Raw genomic sequence first — 21,133 nt, 5'->3', positions numbered from 1 at the left:
TAAAAGATACTGATACTGATTTAAGACCAATGGAACAGAATATGAAGACCAGAAAGAGGCTCAAGTACACATGAAAGCTAAGTATGACAAAAAAAGTATTCCAAGTCACTGAAGGAAAAGTTATAATTTTTTTTTTTTCTCTCAATACTGGGGATTGAACACAGGGGTGTCCTACCAAGGAACCACATCCCCAGAACTTTTTAAATTTTATTTTGAGACAGGGTTTCACTAAGTTGTTGAGGTCAGCATTGAACTTGGGCTCCTCCTGCTTTGGCCTCCTAAGTCACTGGAATTAAGAGGTATTGCCACCACGCCTGACTGAAAGTTACAATTTTTAAGGATAGTACTGGGATAAATGGATGGTCATTTTTTAAACTAAACACCAGAATTACCAGAATAAAATATAAAATGAATTGGAGATCTAAAAGTAATAAAAGGAAATCATGTAAATACCAAGTGAAAGATGCCTAAATTCCTTTTAACTTGGGGACAAAGAATGTTTTCTAATTTTGATCCAAATTCAGAAGGTTTAAAGAAAAAAGTTGATAAATTCTTGAGTACATAAAAAAACCCTGCATGGCAAACCCAAAGAAAATTGCCAAAATATAAGTCAAAAGATGAGTGACAGAGAAATACTATATCTTGAAAGGTTAATCTCTTGAATAGAAAACTTCTAAAAATTAAGAGGTACAATACCAAAATCAAGGAGAAAAATGAATAAAAGATATGAACAGGAAATATACAGAAAGTCACCTTTAAACATGAAAAATGGCTTGACCTCACTAATCAAATGATAAACTAAAACTACTCTTATTTACCTGATCCACCTAACTCAGATCCTTAATTGAAACACGCTTTCAACAAGTCTATGAAGGAAAAAACAAAAACAAATACAGTATTCTCAGAACCTGCTAATTCTTATAGTTAAAACTTCGATGGAGAGGAATTTAGCAATTGAAATTACACACACATTCATCTTATGTGCCAGTGATTCTATTAAAAGGAAACTATTCTAAGATGCACTTTAATAAAATCAAAATAACAAATGTACAAATATTTAACACTGCAACATTACTTGAAATAGTAAATGACTAGGGAAAACACAACAGGTGATAAAACACTACCACATGCCCATCAATAGAAGATTGACTAAAAAGAGCATGGTTTATCCAAATAACATAGTACTATGCAGTCATTAAAAAAGAAAGGAGCTCGGTGTGGTGGTACACCCCTGCAGCTCCAGCTTCTTGGGAGGCTGAAGCAGGAGGATCACACATTCAAGTTGGCCTGGGCAACCTAGAGACACCTTATCTCAAAATAATTTGTAAAAATTAGAAAAGGTCTGAGGATGTACCTCAGAGGTAGAACAACCCTGCATTCAGTACTCACCACCAAAACAAAAACCCCAAGCCCCCAAATTGAAAATAAGTAAAAACAAATAAACCTAAGTATATGTCAAACAGTAACAGAACCACAACTAAAAAGAATTGTTCTGAGGAAGAAGCACTTGATAGCATGCTCAAGTTCCTACGATTGAGTCCCAGCACCAAAAATAAAAAAATAATTATAAGTACCTATTTTATAGTATTATTGTAACATACTCAAAGAAACAAAAATAAGTTCCATAAAAATCTTACATTTATTTTTAAGATAAATTTAATACTGTTTCTATAATAAAGATATTCAACATAAACATGGTTTAAAACAGAAGACCAAGTAATATTAAAGTATTACTGAAAATATGTAAATGAATTCAACTAATTCAGGCCAAGTATCAATAATGGATACTAAAAACATTGGTTTAAAAGTTAAGATTGTTGGGCTGGGGAGATAGCTCAGTTGATAGAGTGCCTGCCTCACAAGCACAAGGCCCTGGGTTTAATCCCCAGCACCACAAAAAAAAAAAAAAAAGTTAAGATTGTTCTCATGATTGTGTTTAATGTATTTTTCTAATTGAAGATAAGTGACATAATATTGAAGCTTCTTATCTATGATCATAGGTTAACTTATCTATTCATTTATCTATTTTTCCAGAAATTTCTGTGTGTTATTATACAGATCTTTGTCCAATTATTATTTTTCTGTCTATTATTTCTTGGTTCTATGTAAGTGGTATTGTGCTTTACATTTCAAATTCAAGTATTCACTGCAGAAATAAAATTGACTTAAATATTAAAAAAAAAAAAAGTTGAGGAATAGGATACAATTAAATTCTCTTTGTTCTACCTGCGGCAGTTTTAGCTAACTACCATCAATTGCAGTCTGAAAATATTAAATGGAAAATTCAAGAGATAAAATTTTAAACTGTGCTGTTCTGAGCAGTGTGATGAAATCTTGTGCCACCTCATTCCAACCTACCCAGAATGTGAACCTTCCGTTGGTTGTATCCACACTGTATAGGCTACCCTTTCATTAGTCACTTTGTAGCAATCTTGGTTATCAGATTGAATATTGCAGTGTTTGTGTTCAAGTAATCCTTACTAAAACTTCCCAAAGTACAATCATAAAGATTACTTGCTAAATACAAAGAGAAAACCCAATTTTTACAAAGAAAAGATTCAGTGGTCATCACCTTAATCGAATCATCACACTTTCATCAGAAAAGTACAACAACTTGGTATCATGCACCTCCTGATTTAGCAGTGAAAGAGGTCTGGTGTACTTCTGAGCACTGTATTTATATCTCAAGAGGTACAGTAATTTAGTGCATGTGCACACAAGTACAAATGCATATTCATCACATTCATCAGACACACACACACACACACACACACACAGAAAAGAAAGAGAGAGAGAGAGAGAGAGAGAGCGCGCAAATGGGAATTAACAGGTACAGATTTCCAGTTCTGATTATACTATTAATTACCTGTCTGTATGATCTTATTCTTTCAGACATGAGCTTCTTCATTTATAAAACAGTAATTTTATAAAGAATTTTGGGTGCGAATGTACTCAGTTGCTAGAGTGATTGCCTCACGTGAACAAGGCTCTGGGTTCAATCCACAGCACCACAAAAAGAAAAAAAAAAAAAAAAAAAAAAAAAAAGTCCCCTATAGTCTCTTTGGCAATGAAAATTCTACAGTTCCAAGAATAGTCTTTTGTTCATTTTATATCACTATTGGAAAATTCAGTCTGTATTTAGATCATTTTCTTCCTCTTTCAGTATATGGTATCTGGAAATTTAAAACCAAGAAAACATGTTTTCTTACTACTTTTAAAAGCATCTTCTCCAGTACGATGCCATATTAATGTAATAATCCCCAAAATGGAAAGGCCTCCAGGAAAAAATGGATATCATTTAAGCAAAAGAAAAAAAATTTTAAACACATATTTAAAAAGCTGTATGACTGTTTTCCCATACTAGTGGCAAAAAACAGAAATACCATACATTATATATTTTAAAATTTGCTTGGTAGTATTGTTTCCTTTTCATTCTGTTAAGAACTGAAAAGGGTTAAAATTTTAAATTATGCTTAATTGAAGCAAATCCTAAAAATCTTCTTTCAATCTTTACCACATGCACCTCAGATAGGGCACTAATCTCCAGGATATATAAAAAACTCAAAAAATTTAACACCAAAAAGAAAAAAGAAAAAAAAAAAAAAAAAAAAAAACCACCAAATAACCCAATCAATAAAGGGGGAAAGGAATTGAACAGAAGAACATATACAATCAAACAACAAACATATGACAAAATGCTCATCATGTCTAGCAGTCAGAGAAATGCAAATCAAAACTTCTCTTTAAGATTTCATCTCGCTCCAGCCAGAATGGCAATTATCAAGAATACAAGCAAAAGTAAGTATTGGCGAGGATTTGGGGGGAAAAGGTACACTCACACGTTGTTGGTGGGACTACAGAATGGTGCAAGTATGGAAAGCAGTAGGGAGATTCTGCAGAAAATTTGAAATGGAACCACCATTTGACCTAGCTATCTCACTCCTCAGTTTATAACTAAAGGACTTAAAAATTAGCATACTACAATGTTGCAGCCACATCAATGTTTATAGCAGCTCAATTCACAATACCTAAACTCTGGACCCAACCTAGAAGTCCTTCAACAGATGAATGGATAAAGAAAATGTGTACATAAACACGATGGAATATTACTCAGTCTTACAGATAAACCAGAAAAAAGAAATAAGAAAGAAGGCAAATGGATGGAACTAGAGAATATCATGCTAAGTGAAATAAGCCAATCCCAAAAAACCAAAGGCCAAATATTTTCTCTGATAAGCAGACACTAATCCATAGTGGGGTGGGTGGTGGGGGGAGTTAGGGAAGAGTGAAGGAACTTAGAACTGTGCAGAGGGGAGTGAGGGGAGGGGTGAGGTGGGAATGGGAAGGACGGTAGAATGAGGCAGACATCATGACCCTGTGTACATGTCTGATTGCACTACTGGTGTGACTCAGCACTATGTACAGCCAGAGGAATGACAAGTTATGCTCCATTTGTGTACAATGTGTCAAAATGCATTGTGTGTCATGTATAATCAATTAGAACAAATTAAAAAAAATCTTCTTTCAGAAACAAAGATAAAAATAGCATGTTTCTGCAGAAAGAACCCTGCATGAGACCCTTAGAAGGCTTAGATAGGTATCTTGTTCAAACAACTTCCATAAAATCTACTAATTTACATCTTTGGATATCAGTTTTCTTGTCCATAAAATGAGAGCACTATTTATTAGCTTGTTGGATCATTGTGAAAGTTACATAAAAAAGAAAGCCAAGTGGTTATAAGAGTGATGGCCACAGTAAGTCCTCAAATAAATATTACTTTTTAATATCATAAATATAAAAAAGAATAAACAGTTTATTAAGTTGCAAGGGGGTGAAATTAACAGTGTTCTAAGAGGGCAAGAAGTTGTTCAAATTTTTCCCACTCTATGTAAGATTAACAGTGGTTCAAGTGCTGCAAGACAGTACATAGTTGTTCAAGTTCTTCACATACTATTTCTCTTCGCCCTCACCTCTCCAGTCATGCACATAAAGACTTAACCAAATTAAGAGAAAAATGAAAGATTACTATCAGGAATTTCCTACCCTTCTCCCAGCTTCCACATATATACACTTCTGGGATTTTTTGGCAAATAAACTATTGACAATCTAGTTTATGTTTAATTTGTAATCTTAACAGAAAAATAAGTCTATTGGACTTCATCTCAGATATGTTTTTGGCTAGTTTATCCTATTAAGTCTTTTTTAGCATAGCTAAAAAAAAAACTATGCAAAGAGGCAGAGTTCGTGGCTCAGCAGTAGAGTGCTCACCCAGCACCTGTGAGGCACTGGGTTTGGTCCTCAGCACCACATTGTAAATAAATAAAATAAAGGTATTGTGTCCATCTACAATTAAAAAAATTTTTTTACATTGGAAAAAAAAACTAAGCAAAAAGTACCAGAATAACATACTGTTATTAGAATATTTGTAAATCTTGCATGGAAATGAAATGAAATTGATTTATTTCCATGAAAAAAAATACATCACCCCACACTCAACCACAGGAGTGATCTTTAAATAAACTCATGCAGTCTTTGAAGCCAAGACTTCAACATTAGACCTTAAGGGAAATTAATGATCAGGGTAGTTTTATTTTACGTCCACTAAAATAAGACTGAAGAGACAGAACTCTAATTAAAGAGAAATCTTTAAACAAATAATTTTTAAAGTATGTTAATATTTATTCAATTAATTTCTATTTACTGCTTCTTTCTCTAGAAACATTTAAGGATAGTTCCCTTTCACTGCCTAAACTTGCATTAATGCTTATGAACTAGTTTAACATCTAAAGCATTCTTCCTCTGGGGCAGATTCTACATCTATATAATCAAGGCTGTTGTGATTTCATGACTTAGAGTTATTCTCCTTGTGGCCCATGGAGTTCCACAGTACCTCTCAATTATAATAACTAAAATATAGGAAGAATTTATTATGTACTGCTAACTTCTTGTGTGATATACAGTTTATTTTATGTCACAATAATATTATAAGGGAGATGCTATTATTGTCCTCAATTTAGAGTTGAGTAAACAAACTCAGAGAGTTGAAGGAACTTGCTCAAAGTCATAATGCCAGTCAGGGGTAAGATCCATGGACTCTGATTTCACATCCAAGTTCTAGATGATGACTCTGATAATCCTCTGCTCCTACTAAGACTTGGGTTTACATTCCATTTCTTAAGACAACACTGGGAAGAAATCTCTATTCCTGCTTTGCTTGTTTCCTTTTCCTAAATATACCCAAGTAAATATGTATTCAAGTAAATAGATATACAACATGATAATTTTGTATAATGGAAAATCAATGTTCCACCATCATCTATTTAAAAAAATAAAAGACTTTTTCATAACCAGAAATTTTACATTGTTCTAGTTTCCAATTTAAGTTAAGATTTTCACGTCACTCTTCCTTCCAAAGTTATAAAAATATCCCTTGGTATTCCTCTATTACAGTTCTCTGCAAAAAATTATGAATATAAATTAAAATAAATAATTTTTATTTCCTAGAGCAAAAAAAAAAAATCAATGTTACATGTAAACAAACTGAATTGAATACATAACTGGGAACTACTATGTTCTAGATGTTTGGGATAAATCAGTGAACAAAACAGATTAAGAATCTTGCCTTAGCAAAGAATAAAATAAAAAACTTAATAATGTAAAAGTAAGCATATTCCATGATATATATCATGATAAGGTGAATGCCAATGTAAAAAAATGTGTATATATACATCTATAACTTAGGGGTACAGAGAACTGGCAGTACCAGTGGGAGAGTGAGCAAACTGCAGTGTTAAGGGGGGTAGTAAGGGCAAGTTGTGAGAAGCAGATCTGAACAGACAACAGGACCTGAAGCAGGTATTAGCAACACAGAAGAGTATTCCAGGTAGATAACAGTTAATAAAGTTCAAAAGAGTATGGCTAAGTAGAGTGAACAATAAATAAGAGGAACTTGTTTATGACCTAAAAGGCAGCAGAACAGGTAGGATCAAGTAAGCCACCATAAAAACTGGCTTTGAATGAATAAAATAGGGTTTGAGGGTTTTGGGCAGAAAAATGCTAAGAATAGATTATAAGGGGCTAGATAAAAATACAGAGATGAGTAAAGAGGCTATTAGAATAACCTATGTGAAAAATGATGATTCAGTTGTGGGGTAACGTAATCCAGGTGAGAAGCAGTCCTATTCTGAATTTGAAAATAAACAAGATTACTGATAAACTGGATATGGAGTTTGAAAAATAAAATTCTTGGCCTAAACAACTACTAAAACTGAAACACTAAAGGCAGGTAAATAAGAGTACTTGAGGGTGGGAGAAATAATGAGTACCTTTCTAGTCATGTTAAGTTTGGGATATCCTGAAAGCTAAGCAAAGAAGGTATATTTAAGAAAGAAGTGATCATCTATATCCAATGCTGGAGATAGGCAAAGAAGAGGAAGACTCCACTGGGCATCTAGATTTATTCCTAAGAGTTCTGCTACAAAGTAAAATGAGGGCAGAGAGGCTGGAGGTATAGAACTGTGGTAGAGCACTTGCCTACCATATATGCAAGGTCCTGAATTCCATCTGCAGCTCCACAAAAAAGGGCTGGCAAGGCGGGAGGAAAGGAGGGGGGGAAAGGAGGGCAGTAAGTGGTGGGACAACTGGAAGCCAAGGAAAACTAAGAGAATGGAAAGGATACTTCAGCTCTGCCCACCACAGGAAACTCAAGTATGAAGTTTGTTTGACAAAGTTAACTGCCAGATTTTTAAAAAAGGAAATGAGATCCTTTTCAGAAGAAAATAATGAAATCCAGAGTCTCTACAATATATCACTTAAAATGTTACTTATCGTACCTCAGAATTAACAGTCAAGGATTTCTGAAGCAGCTATACTACAATGATGCTCTGGGATGTAAGTGAAAACTTGCTCATAAAAGAATAAATGGGCAGGCATAGCAGTTCACTCCGATAATCGTGGTTACAAAGGAGTTTGGAGGATCACTGCCCAAATTCAAAGTCAGTCTAGGCAATTTAGTGAGATCCCATCTCAAAATAAACAAAAAAGGGCTGGGGATGTAGTTCAGTGACAGCACATGCCAGGTTCAATCTCTAGTACAGCAAAACACAAACAAAAGGTAAATCTCAAGAGAAAACAACCATGAGGCAGGAAAATGAAAAGTGGATTGGGATGTAATTCAATGGTACACCGTGTGGTCAGCATGTAAGAGGCCCCAGGTTCAATCTTCAATAACCCCCCATCCAAAAAAAAAAGAAAGAAAAGAAAAAAATTGTTTTTTTCGTTTTTTTAATTAAAAATGAGGCAGTTGCCAGGTGCAGTGGTGCACACCTATGATCCCAGCAGGGAGGCTGAGGCAGGAGGAATACAGAGATCAAAGCCAGCTTCAGAAAAACAAGGTGCTAAGCAACTCAGTGATAACCTGTCTCTAAATAAAAATATAAAATAGGGCTGGGGATATAGCTCAGTGGTTGAGTGCCCCTGAGTTCAATCCCTGGTACCAAAAAATAAATAAATAAAAAATTTAAAAAAAGGGCAGCTGGGTGTGAAGGCATAAGCATGTAACCCAGCAATTTGGTAGGCTGAGGTAGGAGGATTACAATTTTGAGGAGAGACTGGGCAACTTAAATAAAAATTTAAAAGGTTGGGAATGTAGCTCAGTGATATAATACTCCTAAGTTCAAAACATCTGGAACTGAAATCCTGTAAGGAAAGAAAAGAGCTGGACAGGGCAAAAGGTAAACAATGGGTCAAATTTTCCCCAAATCTCGTTTTAAAAAATTTTAGAAATTTGAAAGTCCAGCAAATCCCAAGCATGATAAGCAGAAAAAAATCATGACTAGGCATATAATAGTTAAATGTCTTAAAACCAAAGATAAAGAATCTTCAAAGCCAGAGAAAAATGATTTATTATATAAAGAGAAATAATAATATAAATTAATGCTGACCTCTAATCAAAAACAATGGAATTCAGAAGACTGTGAGATAATATTTGAAAGAACTGAGAGAGGAAAACAATCAATTCAGAATCTTTGATCCAGTGAAAATATTCTACTGGAATGTAGTGAAATAAAGACACAGATAATGAGTGCTAACAGAATACATTGTCAGCAGATGTACACTAAAAGAAATTTTAGAAGTTCTTCATGCTGAGTTAAACGAGACCAATGAAAAACTAAATCTGGAGGAAACAATGAAGAGCAACAAAAATTTTAAGAAGGTGGATAAATCTACAAGTGACGTTTTTTCCTCTTACTATACTTAAAATACACATAACTATTTAAAAATCCAATTTATAGTTTAATGACAAATTAGTCTCTAAAGTGAATTCACCTTTCTACCCCCTCTATATTTGTAGAAAAATTTAGTACCTGCTTTAGTTTCAAAAAAAAATTTTCAGTAGTACTACGTTTGCTGAAGGGCCAGAATAATCTTTCATTAGGTGAGCAAACTCGAACTTTTGTCTCTAGGAGAAATCGAACAGGTTCCTGCACTTCTGTTATCACCAAATCAACAGCTGTGGTCATAAATAGCACTTTATCTAGAGAAAGTAAAAAAAATCATGAGCAAAACAAAAGATATCGAAATACACCTGGTCATACCATTAAAGTGAAAGTAATTACTTTTGTCACAAACTTTCAAGACATCTTAAGGTCAACAACTGTCAATTAAAGAAACATACTGTCAGATTGTTTTGTAAAAATTATTAATGTATGGCATCTTTTATATACCACTCTAACAGTAGAAATTCTCAACTTTTAAATTTGGCTAATAATGGTATCTCATACTTTAGAACTATCTGTTTTATCCTTTATCCACTATATTGCTACTGATAACATGAAAATCTGAAGGGAAAAATAAATGCTCAACGGGACTCATTAAGCAAGTAACATTACATTTTCAGGACAGAATATTATGCTACCATTAAAGTCATTCAGGAAGGGTATGAAGTATCTTGAAAAAAGTTCTTCCTGCACAAAATATCTGAAAAGTTACACAAAAACAACTAATAGTGATTCTTACTGGATCAGGTGGGAATAAAGACTATGATAGACTCACTTTTTTCTATACAGCCTTTAATTTTTAACCATAGGTGCATGGATTATCTCTACAAAAACGAATAAAATTTAAGTCTAAACACGTAAACAGAAATAAAGAGAAGGGGGAAGGGAAAATGAATACACAAAAATGATACTTTGTTTAAAGGTCAAATATAACAATAAACACAAGAACTATTCATTTGTTTCACCAGAATTAGGTAAATACTGGAGACTGGTCAAGCAAGTGGTCCTAAGGTCTGGATATCATCCTGAAACTAAAACTTCTATTCATGTCAGCAATCTGCATCACCTTTAGGAGTTTCTTCATTTACAGCTTGAAAATGTGGGGATTTTGAATTCCAGCTACCAGTAATTACATATGATTTTCCATCTGAACTTTTACCCATAGACTCCTAAAAATAAAAAAAAGAAAATTACATCTTAATACTCCAATGGGTGAACAATAGCTAATCCTCATTTTGTTGCTTTAAAAAAACACTCAAGGGGTGGGGATGTAGCTCAGTTGGTAGAATGCTTGCCTTGCATGCACGAGGCCCTGGGTTCAATCCCCAGCACCACAAGAAAAAAAAAAAAAAAAAAAAATTAAAAAACAGGAGTTGAAAAATATGAGTTTTTTTTAAAGTAGAAGTGCATGTAAACAATTATAGTTAAGATTAAAGATGTACCATGTATTTGCACAACTGTTCCTAAAAAGTTATATTTCAAGTAAATGCTTGTAAATCATACTAAATTGAATAAACATTAGGGAAATTCACTATCTAAAACTAATGCTGAATTATTCTATCAAATATATAATCACCATATACTTTTCAGTTTTGAAAATAAAGATTTCAATCTAAGAAGCTTAATCCTAATAGTTCCAACTACTTGCAAAACATGGCAGTTTGCAAAAGAATTCTGATAAATTTTCTCCTTTCATTCTCACATCAATCCTACCCATAAACAAGTATTATTATCACTAGTGCAGTGTCAAAAAGCCAAGGCTGAGATATTTAACCAAGGTCAGACTTCTAAAAACAAAGTCAAGAATAAGGAAATCCCCTTGTCTTTGTGTATTGTTTTATAGCTTACAGAGAAAATCTTCATAAACATTTTCTAATATTAGATTCTGATGAGATACAGTAAAACAACTTTCCTATGGAAATAGTTTTTAACCTTCCAGTATTAAAAGAATAAAATAAATTCTCACCAAATCTAACAAATGCATATCACTGTTTCGTACATCTTTTCCCGGGCTGAGGAGAACTCCAAAACATCTGTAAAAAATGAACTGCCATAAATTTGGAAAAAAAAAAAAGATAAAATATACTAAAATGTTTAAATGGGTCACTTTTAAAAAACTTCTTATGGGGGAAAAAGGACACTTCTTAAAATTAGCAATAAATGAGTGTTGATCAAACGATCTTCACTTCTTTAACTGAGGTAAGCAAATTCTATTTGCCTTTTATTACCATGTGATTGAGATTAGCATATTAGTTGATAATTTACAGGAGCTACTTCAAAGTAAATAAGTATTCACATCAATCAGCAAAAGAATTCCCCAGTGGACAAATACTTTGCAAATATATTTAAAAAAAAAGAGAGAGAGTGATTATCTCATTAGGTTTATAAAATAAAAAATTTATATTTACACTAAACTTACTAAAATTATTTACCTTTCAATGGCAAGTTCTTTATTAGTTGTTTGTTGTACATAGATGACAATCTTCTTGTCAATTCCTTGGCGTAGTTTAAAGCATTGTCTGTCCTTGTCTTTGGGAACAGCACTGTAGACAGACATGTTTCAATCATTTTCCTGTTATATACTAAAACAATTTTTTTTAAACAAAGACCTCAAAACTCTAATTCTTTTTCTATGACTAGTTTTTAAACACCATCACCATCAACAAAAAACACTCCTGTGTCTCCTAAAATGTAGATTTATTTTTTTCTCTTTTGTTGCAGTGAAAATTAAATAGTTGCAAAGTACCTAGTACAGCAACTGGCATATTTCATAATTGTTTTAACAAATAATTATTGCTTCATTTACTTAAATATATAATGAAGAAAAAGACAATCACAGACCCTTTGAACCTCAAAACAAATTATCTTTAAAAAATAAGAGACATGAGGAAAATATGGCCAATAAGCTGCTAACACATCCCTTAAACAGTGAAAACCTTAATATAAACCTGTGTAACTAATTATTAAAATACTGATGAAAGTTAATAAGCATCAGCTTAATAAAAATTAAAAATATTCTTAAAATGACAGTTTATCGGGGCTGGGGAGATAGCTCAGTCAGTAGAGTGCTTGCCTTGCATGCACAAGGCCCTGGGTTTGATCCCCAGCAAACAAAACAAAACAAAACAAAACAATGACAGTTTATCAAAATAATTCCTTAGTCTCCCACACATCATTATCTCCAGTTCCTTTGTTCTCAAAGACAAATCTGCATGTGGCAATCAAAAGTAAGTATGAAGTAAGTTTAAACTGTATCTAATTTCTGTAGAATTTTAACACAATAGCAACGAAACAATTAGTAGATGAATTATATGGTTATATTAAAGCTCTATATACCTACAAAAAGTAAAAGTGGTTCTGCAGAATAATTAGTGTGAAACCCATCTGCATTTGTATATTAACCAAATCAAGAACATTTTATAACAAATTACAAAAAGCAAAGAATCTTTTTTTTTTTTGGGTGCTGAGGATCGAACCCAGGGCCTTGTGCTTACAAGGCAAGCACTCTATCGACTGAGCTATCTCTCCAGCCCCAAAAGCAAAGAATCTTAACAACGCAGTGTAGAAAGGACAAACATGTTCAAAGAAAAATTTTGCATAGCAAATTGCTAAATATTTACGGCAGACAAAATTCTCACCTATAATGAGATGGACAGGTCTCAACTTCAACTATCAGTAAGTCTCTAAGTTCTGTGGGTACTGAAGTATAAGTGAATAAAATTTCATCTTTTAGCAATTTAAACTAGTATATATAAAGTTGTTTCCTGACTTTAAAAGGACTGCATCAACAGAAAGCAGAGTGGAAGGTGAACCTGAATGAATGTCAGGGGTCTTGATTATATAACTGTGTCACTGAACGGATCCAACATTTAATTCTTGTGGTATAAACTATGAAATCGAGGTCAAGGCTTAATTTCCATGGTTTTCTTTACCTATAAGAAAAGCATAATACTAACTTCCCAATATGTCTTATGAGGTTGCTTTGTGGATTAAATACTCACACACACAGAGGAATTGCTTTGAATGGTATATTTCATATTGTGATTTTTTTTTTTGGATGCTGGAGTTCGAACCCAGGGCCTTGTGCTTATAAGGCAAGTACTCTACCGTCTGAGCTATCTCCCCAGCCCCCTGAATGGTATAAATAAAAATGCTTCATCTTCTAAATAGAAGACTAAATTAAGAAGATAATTTCTAATTGTAATAATGTAGAATTATTTTTTCAGAAATGAGGAGGGAATAAAGTATTAATTCTTCCCAATGCACATTGTCTATATGTTATAGCAAAATCAAATTATCTGTGTTGTAGTTAATTCATACACATATATCTCTGGAATATATGGTAAGTCATATGGATATATCATCATATTTTAATCACTCCAGTCTAGTCAATATTTAATTTCCATTTTTTAGTTTTATTATTATATACAGTGTTAAGGAGAATATTCATGTGGATAATTTTTTGGGGTACCTACCTCAATGATTATTTCTGTAAATAAATTCCCACTATATTAATTACTGGATAAAGCTAATGTATTAGACAAATCCAAATCTAACAAAGCAAAGCATTTTTCCAACGACTTCATCACTAGATTGGGTTAACACTAGCATTTACCATAAACTTCTAGTAAAATCATACACCAAAAAAATGCAAAGCCCTAACAAACCTAAAAACATATCTGACCATTTAGCAATTTTTGGTAAGAACATCTCCTTGGTATGAAGGGGAAAAAAATAGGGATGTTTATGGAATTTTACAAAGAGGAACTACATAAATATTTTCAAAAAGTAAAGTTTAAAGAAACTTCACTAAAAAGGAAAAAAATATTTAAAACAGTATAAACTGCAATTTTATTTTCCCAGGGCTTTCAGACTGAATACGTAGTTAATGAGAAAGCACAGACACAATTCCTGACACTTCTGTTCTCAAATCAAAAAGTTGATGCTCCAGTATATCTTAAATTGGCCACTAGGTGGCATGACAATATCAAAGTCTGAAGGGAGACCAAAAGTAAACATTTTCCCCACAACTCAGTCGCTGTGCTTTTTAATTTAAAAGCAATTAATAAAAATTATTTATATTTTTACATCATTTCATTGAATACATTTTATAAGGGAGTCATGTAGGAAGAAGGACTTGTGTCTAACTATGGTCTTGATTATGATCTTAAGAAACACACATTTTGTAATATGTGATATATAAAGGTACAAAATCATTTTGCAACCACAAAATTTTAAAACTGGAAGATTTCAGAGTCCAGCCTTTTTGTTTGTTAGGTAAGACAACTACTGCCACAAGATGTGAAGGAACTTGGAAAAAGTCACACTGTTAACAGTAGTAACAATTTAACTAAACCTAAGTTTTGATTTTTACTCCAGGGTTTTTCCTAACAAAAAATTATTTTACTTAAAAACCTAAACCAATTATTTCCAACTCTCTAAATGGTAGGTCACACTTCAGACAAAGCCCTCCTTCTACTGTGTTCAGATAAACTTCAATGGTAAAACATGATTTTCAAAAGTCTTAAGATCTTCAGATAAAAACAAGTAAACCCAACAAATTAACCAAACAAAAACAGCAAAACAAATAGAGCTACCAATCCAGCTGACTCAGCTTTAGTCTATTTTTTTTTTTTTTTTTTTCCTTTTCTGGCTACCAGGGATTGAACCCAAGGGCACTTAACAACTGAGCCCTTTTTATTTTTTTATTTTGAGACAGGGTCTTGCTAAGTTGCTTAGGTCCTTGCTAAGCTGCTGAGGGTGGTTGTGAACTTATGATCCTCTTGCCTCAGCCTCCTGAGTTGCTGGGATTACAGGTATGTGCCACTGGGTCCAGGTTAGTGATTTTATATATGTGTGTGTGTGTGTGTGTGTGTACACACACATTTTTGGTTTTTTTTTTTTTTGTAGTGCTAGGGATTGAACCCAGGGCCTTGTGCTTGCAAAGCAAGCACTCTACCAACTGAGCTATATTCCCCAGCCCTAGTGATAATTTTTAAGAATAGTCAGGCAGCTACTTTCAGTTTAAAATAAAGTGGTAACATGTTCTCCACACGGTATTTTTATTGCCAGAAAATTTTTCAAATTTTGCCTCTGTAAATTTTTCTTTTCCTTTACCATTTAAAAAGAAAAAAACCCTCCCTATAAAAGGAATAACTTTATGGTATGAAAGGTATAGGTGTTCTGCCCTGGATTTTCCCTTGAATAACAGATGATACAGCATGCTAATACAAACTCAATAAAATGAATAAAATAATATGCCCTACCTAAAATAACCTTTGCCATCATCTTCTTTTATTTCTAAAGACACAGAGAAGGTAAAGATATCACTGTCAGGAGTCTGCGGTGCAGCAGTGGCTGAAAGTGGGGTTTGCTTGGCAGAACGGCGGAAGGCAGTGGCAAAACTGTAAAGTATCCGGCTTACCTGCAACCAGACATGTTAGGAAATGTGCTATTACCATGAGATACAAAATGTTTTTATGAAGGCTAGAAGGTGATCTACTTTTGAAGGGATAATCATCTTTCCCCTACTAATGAGATGCTTTTGAAAAATTATCTAATTTGTTAGCCCTCAAAAGCAAGTACCAAACATCACCAGAAAGTATTTTTTCCCTTAAAAATAAAAAAAGTTCTAAACATTAGAAAGCCAAGTGAAAAATAGAGCCTTCTGTTAGAAGCCATCTAAATACATATATTATCATAAAAAACATTTCTAACAATTTTTGTTTCGTTTTGGTTTTTGGTGGTACTAGGGATGGAACCCAGGGCCTTGCACATGCTATGCAAGTGCTCTACCACTGAGTTACACCCTCGGTAGTCCTAACAAGTTTAGGTCTAAAAAAATGATTTACAAATACGTCACTGATGGCACAAGGATGCCAATCTAACCCAATCAAATAGCAGCTAACCAATTGCCTTTGTCACTATCAGTGACAGAGACAAATGGTGAAGTTTCATTTTCACAGTTTTCTCCTAAAGACTTACAGCTTCTTGTATTTCACATCGAAAGACATGTATTCTGAAGAGCTCTGCATTGTAATGACTTTCAGTGAAAGCAAAACAGTCACTCTCAGGAGTTCCATCGTGCCCTCTGACACAGAAGAGGATTTTGTAGATAGGGTAGTTTGCTATTTCAGTGTTTGTTTGAGGATCTAAGAGTCTGTTCAGAAAAAAAGATATAAAGAGGTTAGAGGAATTATGAACAATTTGCAATATATTCATATTAGGATTAGACATCTTTCTAACAAGATGATCATACAGGACTTCTGTATGCTAATCCTATTAGATTTTAGGAAATAAGTTGTATATAAACTATTAAAGTGTTTTATTACATAATTCCATGTCACTAAAAACTGTAGTTTCATGTCTTGGGAAACCAAGTAGGAAGGTTTAAATGATATCAATGAGCACATGTTTCTTTTACAGTCTGCAACTAAACAGAAACAAGGTCAATGGGTAAAGTAGACTACCAAAATATATCAATAAAGTTGTGTTCTGATTATAATTTATAAAAGAATTATCTAGTATGCATTATTATTTAAGGAAATACAAAATCTAAGGTCTTTTTCAAGAGTGAAGCATGTTTTGATTCATGGAAAATAAGGGGAAAGATTACATAAAATGCTAACTCCTCAAAAAAATCATGAATAAAATAAAAAGGATGCCATTCACCCAATTCAACAAATATTTATGTGATACCTAAAACATTCCAGATTACGTTCAGGGTACTAAGGACACAACTGTGAAAGGCACGGGGGTGGGGTGGGGTGTGTGTGGAAACTATGCAATTTCAACACTGCAGGGCCCTAAAGGGCCTGATTCACAATGGAAATAATTAGAAAGGGGATGGAACCCAGGTTTGAAGGCACTTTCATGAAAGCTTTGAAAATGTGAGACAAGATAAGATTAATTTTCTCATTGCTTTTATAGAATTAAAATGTTAAAATATATTAAAGTATAAAACTTCAATTGGCATTTGTAAAACAAATATTTTATAAGTAGCTTAACAAATACAAAATTAGAAATTGTGAATCTTTCTGAAACTCTTCTTTACTCAGAGAAAAATTATGCAGATTGACTATTATCCAGATGAAGCTACTATTCTGTTACTATGAAACCCCAAAATGCTTCTGAAGTACTGAGAAACAAATTCACTGCTGACAGAGGAATAAACTGGACCAATATTTCTAGATAGTTATTTGGTAATATATCAAAAGCAATAAAAATGGCCCAGTAAGTCTGTATTTAAGAAATTTATACTAAGGAAATTAATCATAAAGCATTTATGTGCCCAAAATAAATTATTAGTTATTATTATTATTAGTGCTTTTTCTCTCTGAAAGACCTAAACTGCCTAGTGTAGTAGCCCCAGAAATTAAAGAGCTGAGGCGGGAGGATCACAAGTTTGAGGCCGGCCTGGGCAAGTTAGCATGACCCTGTCCAAAATAAAAAAAATAAAAAGGGCTGGGGATGTGGTGCAGTGGTAGAGCACCCCAGGTTCAAATCCAGCACTGCAGAGGCAAAAAAAAAGAACAGGCTGTACTGGAATAGCTAATATTACCAATAGATGTTTTGTAATTTCCAAAATCAGTATGAAATTCCTAGGGGGACAAGGAAAACATAAATTAATTTGTTAAGAAGACTCTCATGGTCAACATATTCTTAAAAGCATTTAAATCACTAATGTGCTATACAGAATTGGTGTGTAGAAAATACACAAACTGATACAAATGAGTGCCCATTTTTTATGAAGGTAACAATCTTTGGAAAATATAATGTTAGGGCCAAATAAATTAAACATTTCATGAATAAAATAGTATATTTTATTCACTATTGCTTGTTTGTAAAATAAAACAGAGTTCAAAGGTCTGGTCTCACCTCACAGTTCCTTCAGATACATTAGGCACTGAGAGGGTTACATCTAGTGAAATCTGACACTGGCTTCTTAAGATGGACATCATCCTCAAGGCTTCTACTTCACTCCTGGGAGCATTTACTGAGGCACAGCCTAAATAAGTTAGTTTACTGAAAACTACACTGTCCTCATCAGCCACTGGTGTAAAAGGACTTGACACTTCAGAATCTGAAGTAAAAAAAAGAATAAAGAGATTATTTTCATTTTGATATTTTGTTGATATGAATAGCAAATAAAGATGTGCAAATAACATTTAGGTTCTAAATTAAGTACTAATGAGATAAAATGCCATACCCCTAAAGAAAAGCCCACAGAAAACCAAAAGCTCACACTAGAATTCGTGATAACACCAAGACTTTTATGTAGTGTTGTTAAGAGTCAATCCAGATTCCTATGATTTGCTATTCTGAATTGTGATTTTATAACTTACATTTAAGTCAAATATACATTAGTACTTTACCACTCTGGAAAATCACACCTCTGCTCTGTCTTCCTTATCTACATTATTCTAAATCTTTCTTTCATCAGCTTACCCACTTTATTATGTTCTCTTAATCCCCTTGCCTTCTCTTTCCAAGTAGCATTTCGCTTTAACATCTCACTTTTCCAAATAAGATGTAATTGTTCTTTTCCTTCTTCCTTGCTATGCCTATCTCTTGCACTAGTCTTGCTCTTCCAACCTGGTAACTACTCTCAGAGAGTTACACAGGCATGGAGCACACATCTATTCACCAAGCATCATCCCTTCAATACACTATTCAAATTCCTTTTCTGGAAAAATCTTTAAGATTTTTCTGGAAAAAAAAAAAAAGACTTCCTCAGTGTTATTTAATTACTATTTTTCTTTCTTTAGTACAACTTAAATATATTTAAAGGGAAATGAGAAAAATATATACATTTATGTGAATGACATCTCCCTAGATCTAGAATCTGGAGCTTCTGGAGAACTTAGACAAGTTCTTATACAGGTCAGATACTCAAATATTAAAAACAATAACCTTCAGTTACGCAAGCAATGCAGCAATCCTAACCTCCTTGTCCAGGTTTCACTGGTAGGCTCATCTCTGGTTTCTGGAGCCCTACTAATGGCACGGGGTTAATGGTGGATGAAGCTGAGAGCTGATTAGAAAGAGGCCCATCTCCTTCACCATCTAGTTGTGACCTTTCCACAAGCTCCTTGTCCCCTGGTTGGTCATCCATGGGAGGATCCATCAGCACATCTGCTAGCTCTTTCTGCAGCTGTTGCTCACTTCCATTCCCTACAATCTAAGGGTCAAAAATATATGCAATCAGCAAAGTGAGAAAGAGTGGTCAATACAGATTAAAATGGTTTCACATTCTAAAGAAAATTATCAGCATTTCTTTTGATGAAAAGATATCTTGTGAATGCTTTTAAAAAATAGAATTAATCAAGATCTGCAAATAAGGACTCCAGCTGCTCTCTTAATTCACATTTTTTTTCATGCACAAGTATAGTGATTGAGCCCACTGTCCAGAAATATATACATTAGCCTGCCAATGCTGATAATATTTTCTACAGTGTCTTAAACAAACAGGAATTAAAATATTTCTAATTTTATTTGTCCAATGAGAAGTGACATTTTTAAGAGGTACTCCTCTTTTACCCTAAAAAAGAAAAAAAAAAACACGCTTTCTTCCAAGTCATCAACAGAAATATTCCTGTAAGGTAACCAATTTCCACATGAACTTTATGACTCCTGCTATAGGTCAGTCTCCTAATTTCTGAAAATATAGTCTCCTATATTTCTTTGACATGAACAAGTTCTTAAAGTTCTGAGACACATGAATAAAGCTGAGGAGATGAGTATATAAAAGTTCTAAGGAATAAAAGCACTGTTTTCAACAACATCAAATATTTTTGTGGAGTCATGATGGTTTATTTAGTTGCTTAACAGGAAGTAAACAAGTGCAAAATCAAGAGATGACTGCCCGATGCTAACAAAAACCACATGTGACAAAATCCAGTATGGTCACTAATTGCTTATTCAAGAAGTACTGGAAAAATTAACAAAAGAATTTAGAAGTAGTTGTCATGAGGAAAGAAAGAAGGGGCCTAAGCCTTCTTAAAGATGAAATCTTGAAAAGTTAAAATGGGTTGGCTGTGGGATTGTAAAAGAGAAAAAAGTCTATTCAGCAAAACTAAAGTTAAAAAGTAAAATTCACATTTGGGTACATCTGGGCTACCAAGGAATCCAGTTCAAATGACTTCTATTGCTTTGGGCTTTTGTAATTCTATAAACTTCAATTTTCTAGGCCTATAAATCCTAATTGAGAAACAGTTTTTAGACTACTTTGCTGATATTTTCCCAAGAAAATGCTAACATTTCAAACTAATTTTGCCATGGAAATAAAGGTCTTTGGCTTCAATGAGAACTTCTCTTTCTGTGAACTTCATTTTATGTTGCAAGTTATTGCTAATGGAACTACAAGTGGGTTCAATAATTTTAAACCCGAGTCTACACTTCAAAAAGCTGAATTTCTTCCAGTTCTGTTTTAAATACTTTTTAAAGTACCTAAAAAGCAAACTAGAACTCAGTTTCAATTAACACTGATTTTTTTTTTTTTTTTTTGTACCAGGGATTGAACTCAGGAGCACCCGACCACTGAGCTACATCCCTAGCCCTATTTTGTATTTTATTTACAGACAGGGTCTCACTGAGTTGCTTAGTGCCTCCCTGTTACTGAGGCTGGCTTTGAACTCTCAATCCTCCTGCCTCAGCCTCCTGAGGTGCTGGGATTACAGGTATGTGCCACCATGCCTGGATTAACCTCTGATTTTTCTAAAGATGGAGAACTATTGTATCACTCAGAGTAAACAAAGATGGCTTAATTGAACCTAAACTGTTTCCAAGGGTAAGGAGAAACAATTTAGGAATTACAACTTCCTGAATACAAAAGGAGAGAAGATACTGGACTCCC

The 21,133-nt window shown here is 33.6% G+C and overlaps 1 protein-coding gene across 5 annotated transcripts in view; it reads right to left on the bottom strand.

Annotated features, from left to right (window-relative positions):
* RABGAP1 (RAB GTPase activating protein 1) overlaps nucleotides 1-21,133 on the bottom strand; it is a 150,235-nt gene that overhangs the window by 84,264 nt on the left and 44,838 nt on the right. For 4 of the 5 annotated variants that reach the window (XM_079113766.1, XM_079113769.1, XM_079113768.1 and 1 more), the window contains exons 3-10: nucleotides 19,225-19,459; nucleotides 18,157-18,361; nucleotides 16,264-16,438; nucleotides 15,546-15,703; nucleotides 11,712-11,822; nucleotides 11,246-11,312; nucleotides 10,346-10,448; nucleotides 9,367-9,536 (exon numbers count right to left, since the gene is read on the bottom strand). In XM_079113766.1, the coding sequence (XP_078969892.1) occupies nucleotides 9,367-9,536; nucleotides 10,346-10,448; nucleotides 11,246-11,312; nucleotides 11,712-11,822; nucleotides 15,546-15,703; nucleotides 16,264-16,438; nucleotides 18,157-18,361; nucleotides 19,225-19,459 (1,224 nt within the window). Of the gene's footprint in view, nucleotides 1-9,366; nucleotides 9,537-10,345; nucleotides 10,449-11,245; nucleotides 11,313-11,711; nucleotides 11,823-15,545; nucleotides 15,704-16,263; nucleotides 16,439-18,156; nucleotides 18,362-19,191; nucleotides 19,460-21,133 lie in introns of those variants that run through there. The other variant, XM_079113770.1, reaches the window with a different exon arrangement.

Source organism: Sciurus vulgaris (genome assembly GCF_902686455.1).
Source record: "Sciurus vulgaris genome assembly, chromosome: 15".
NCBI lineage: Eukaryota > Metazoa > Chordata > Mammalia > Rodentia > Sciuridae > Sciurus > Sciurus vulgaris.
The sequence above is the reverse complement of the archived record's forward strand: the minus strand, read 5'-3'. Positions and strand labels throughout refer to the sequence as shown.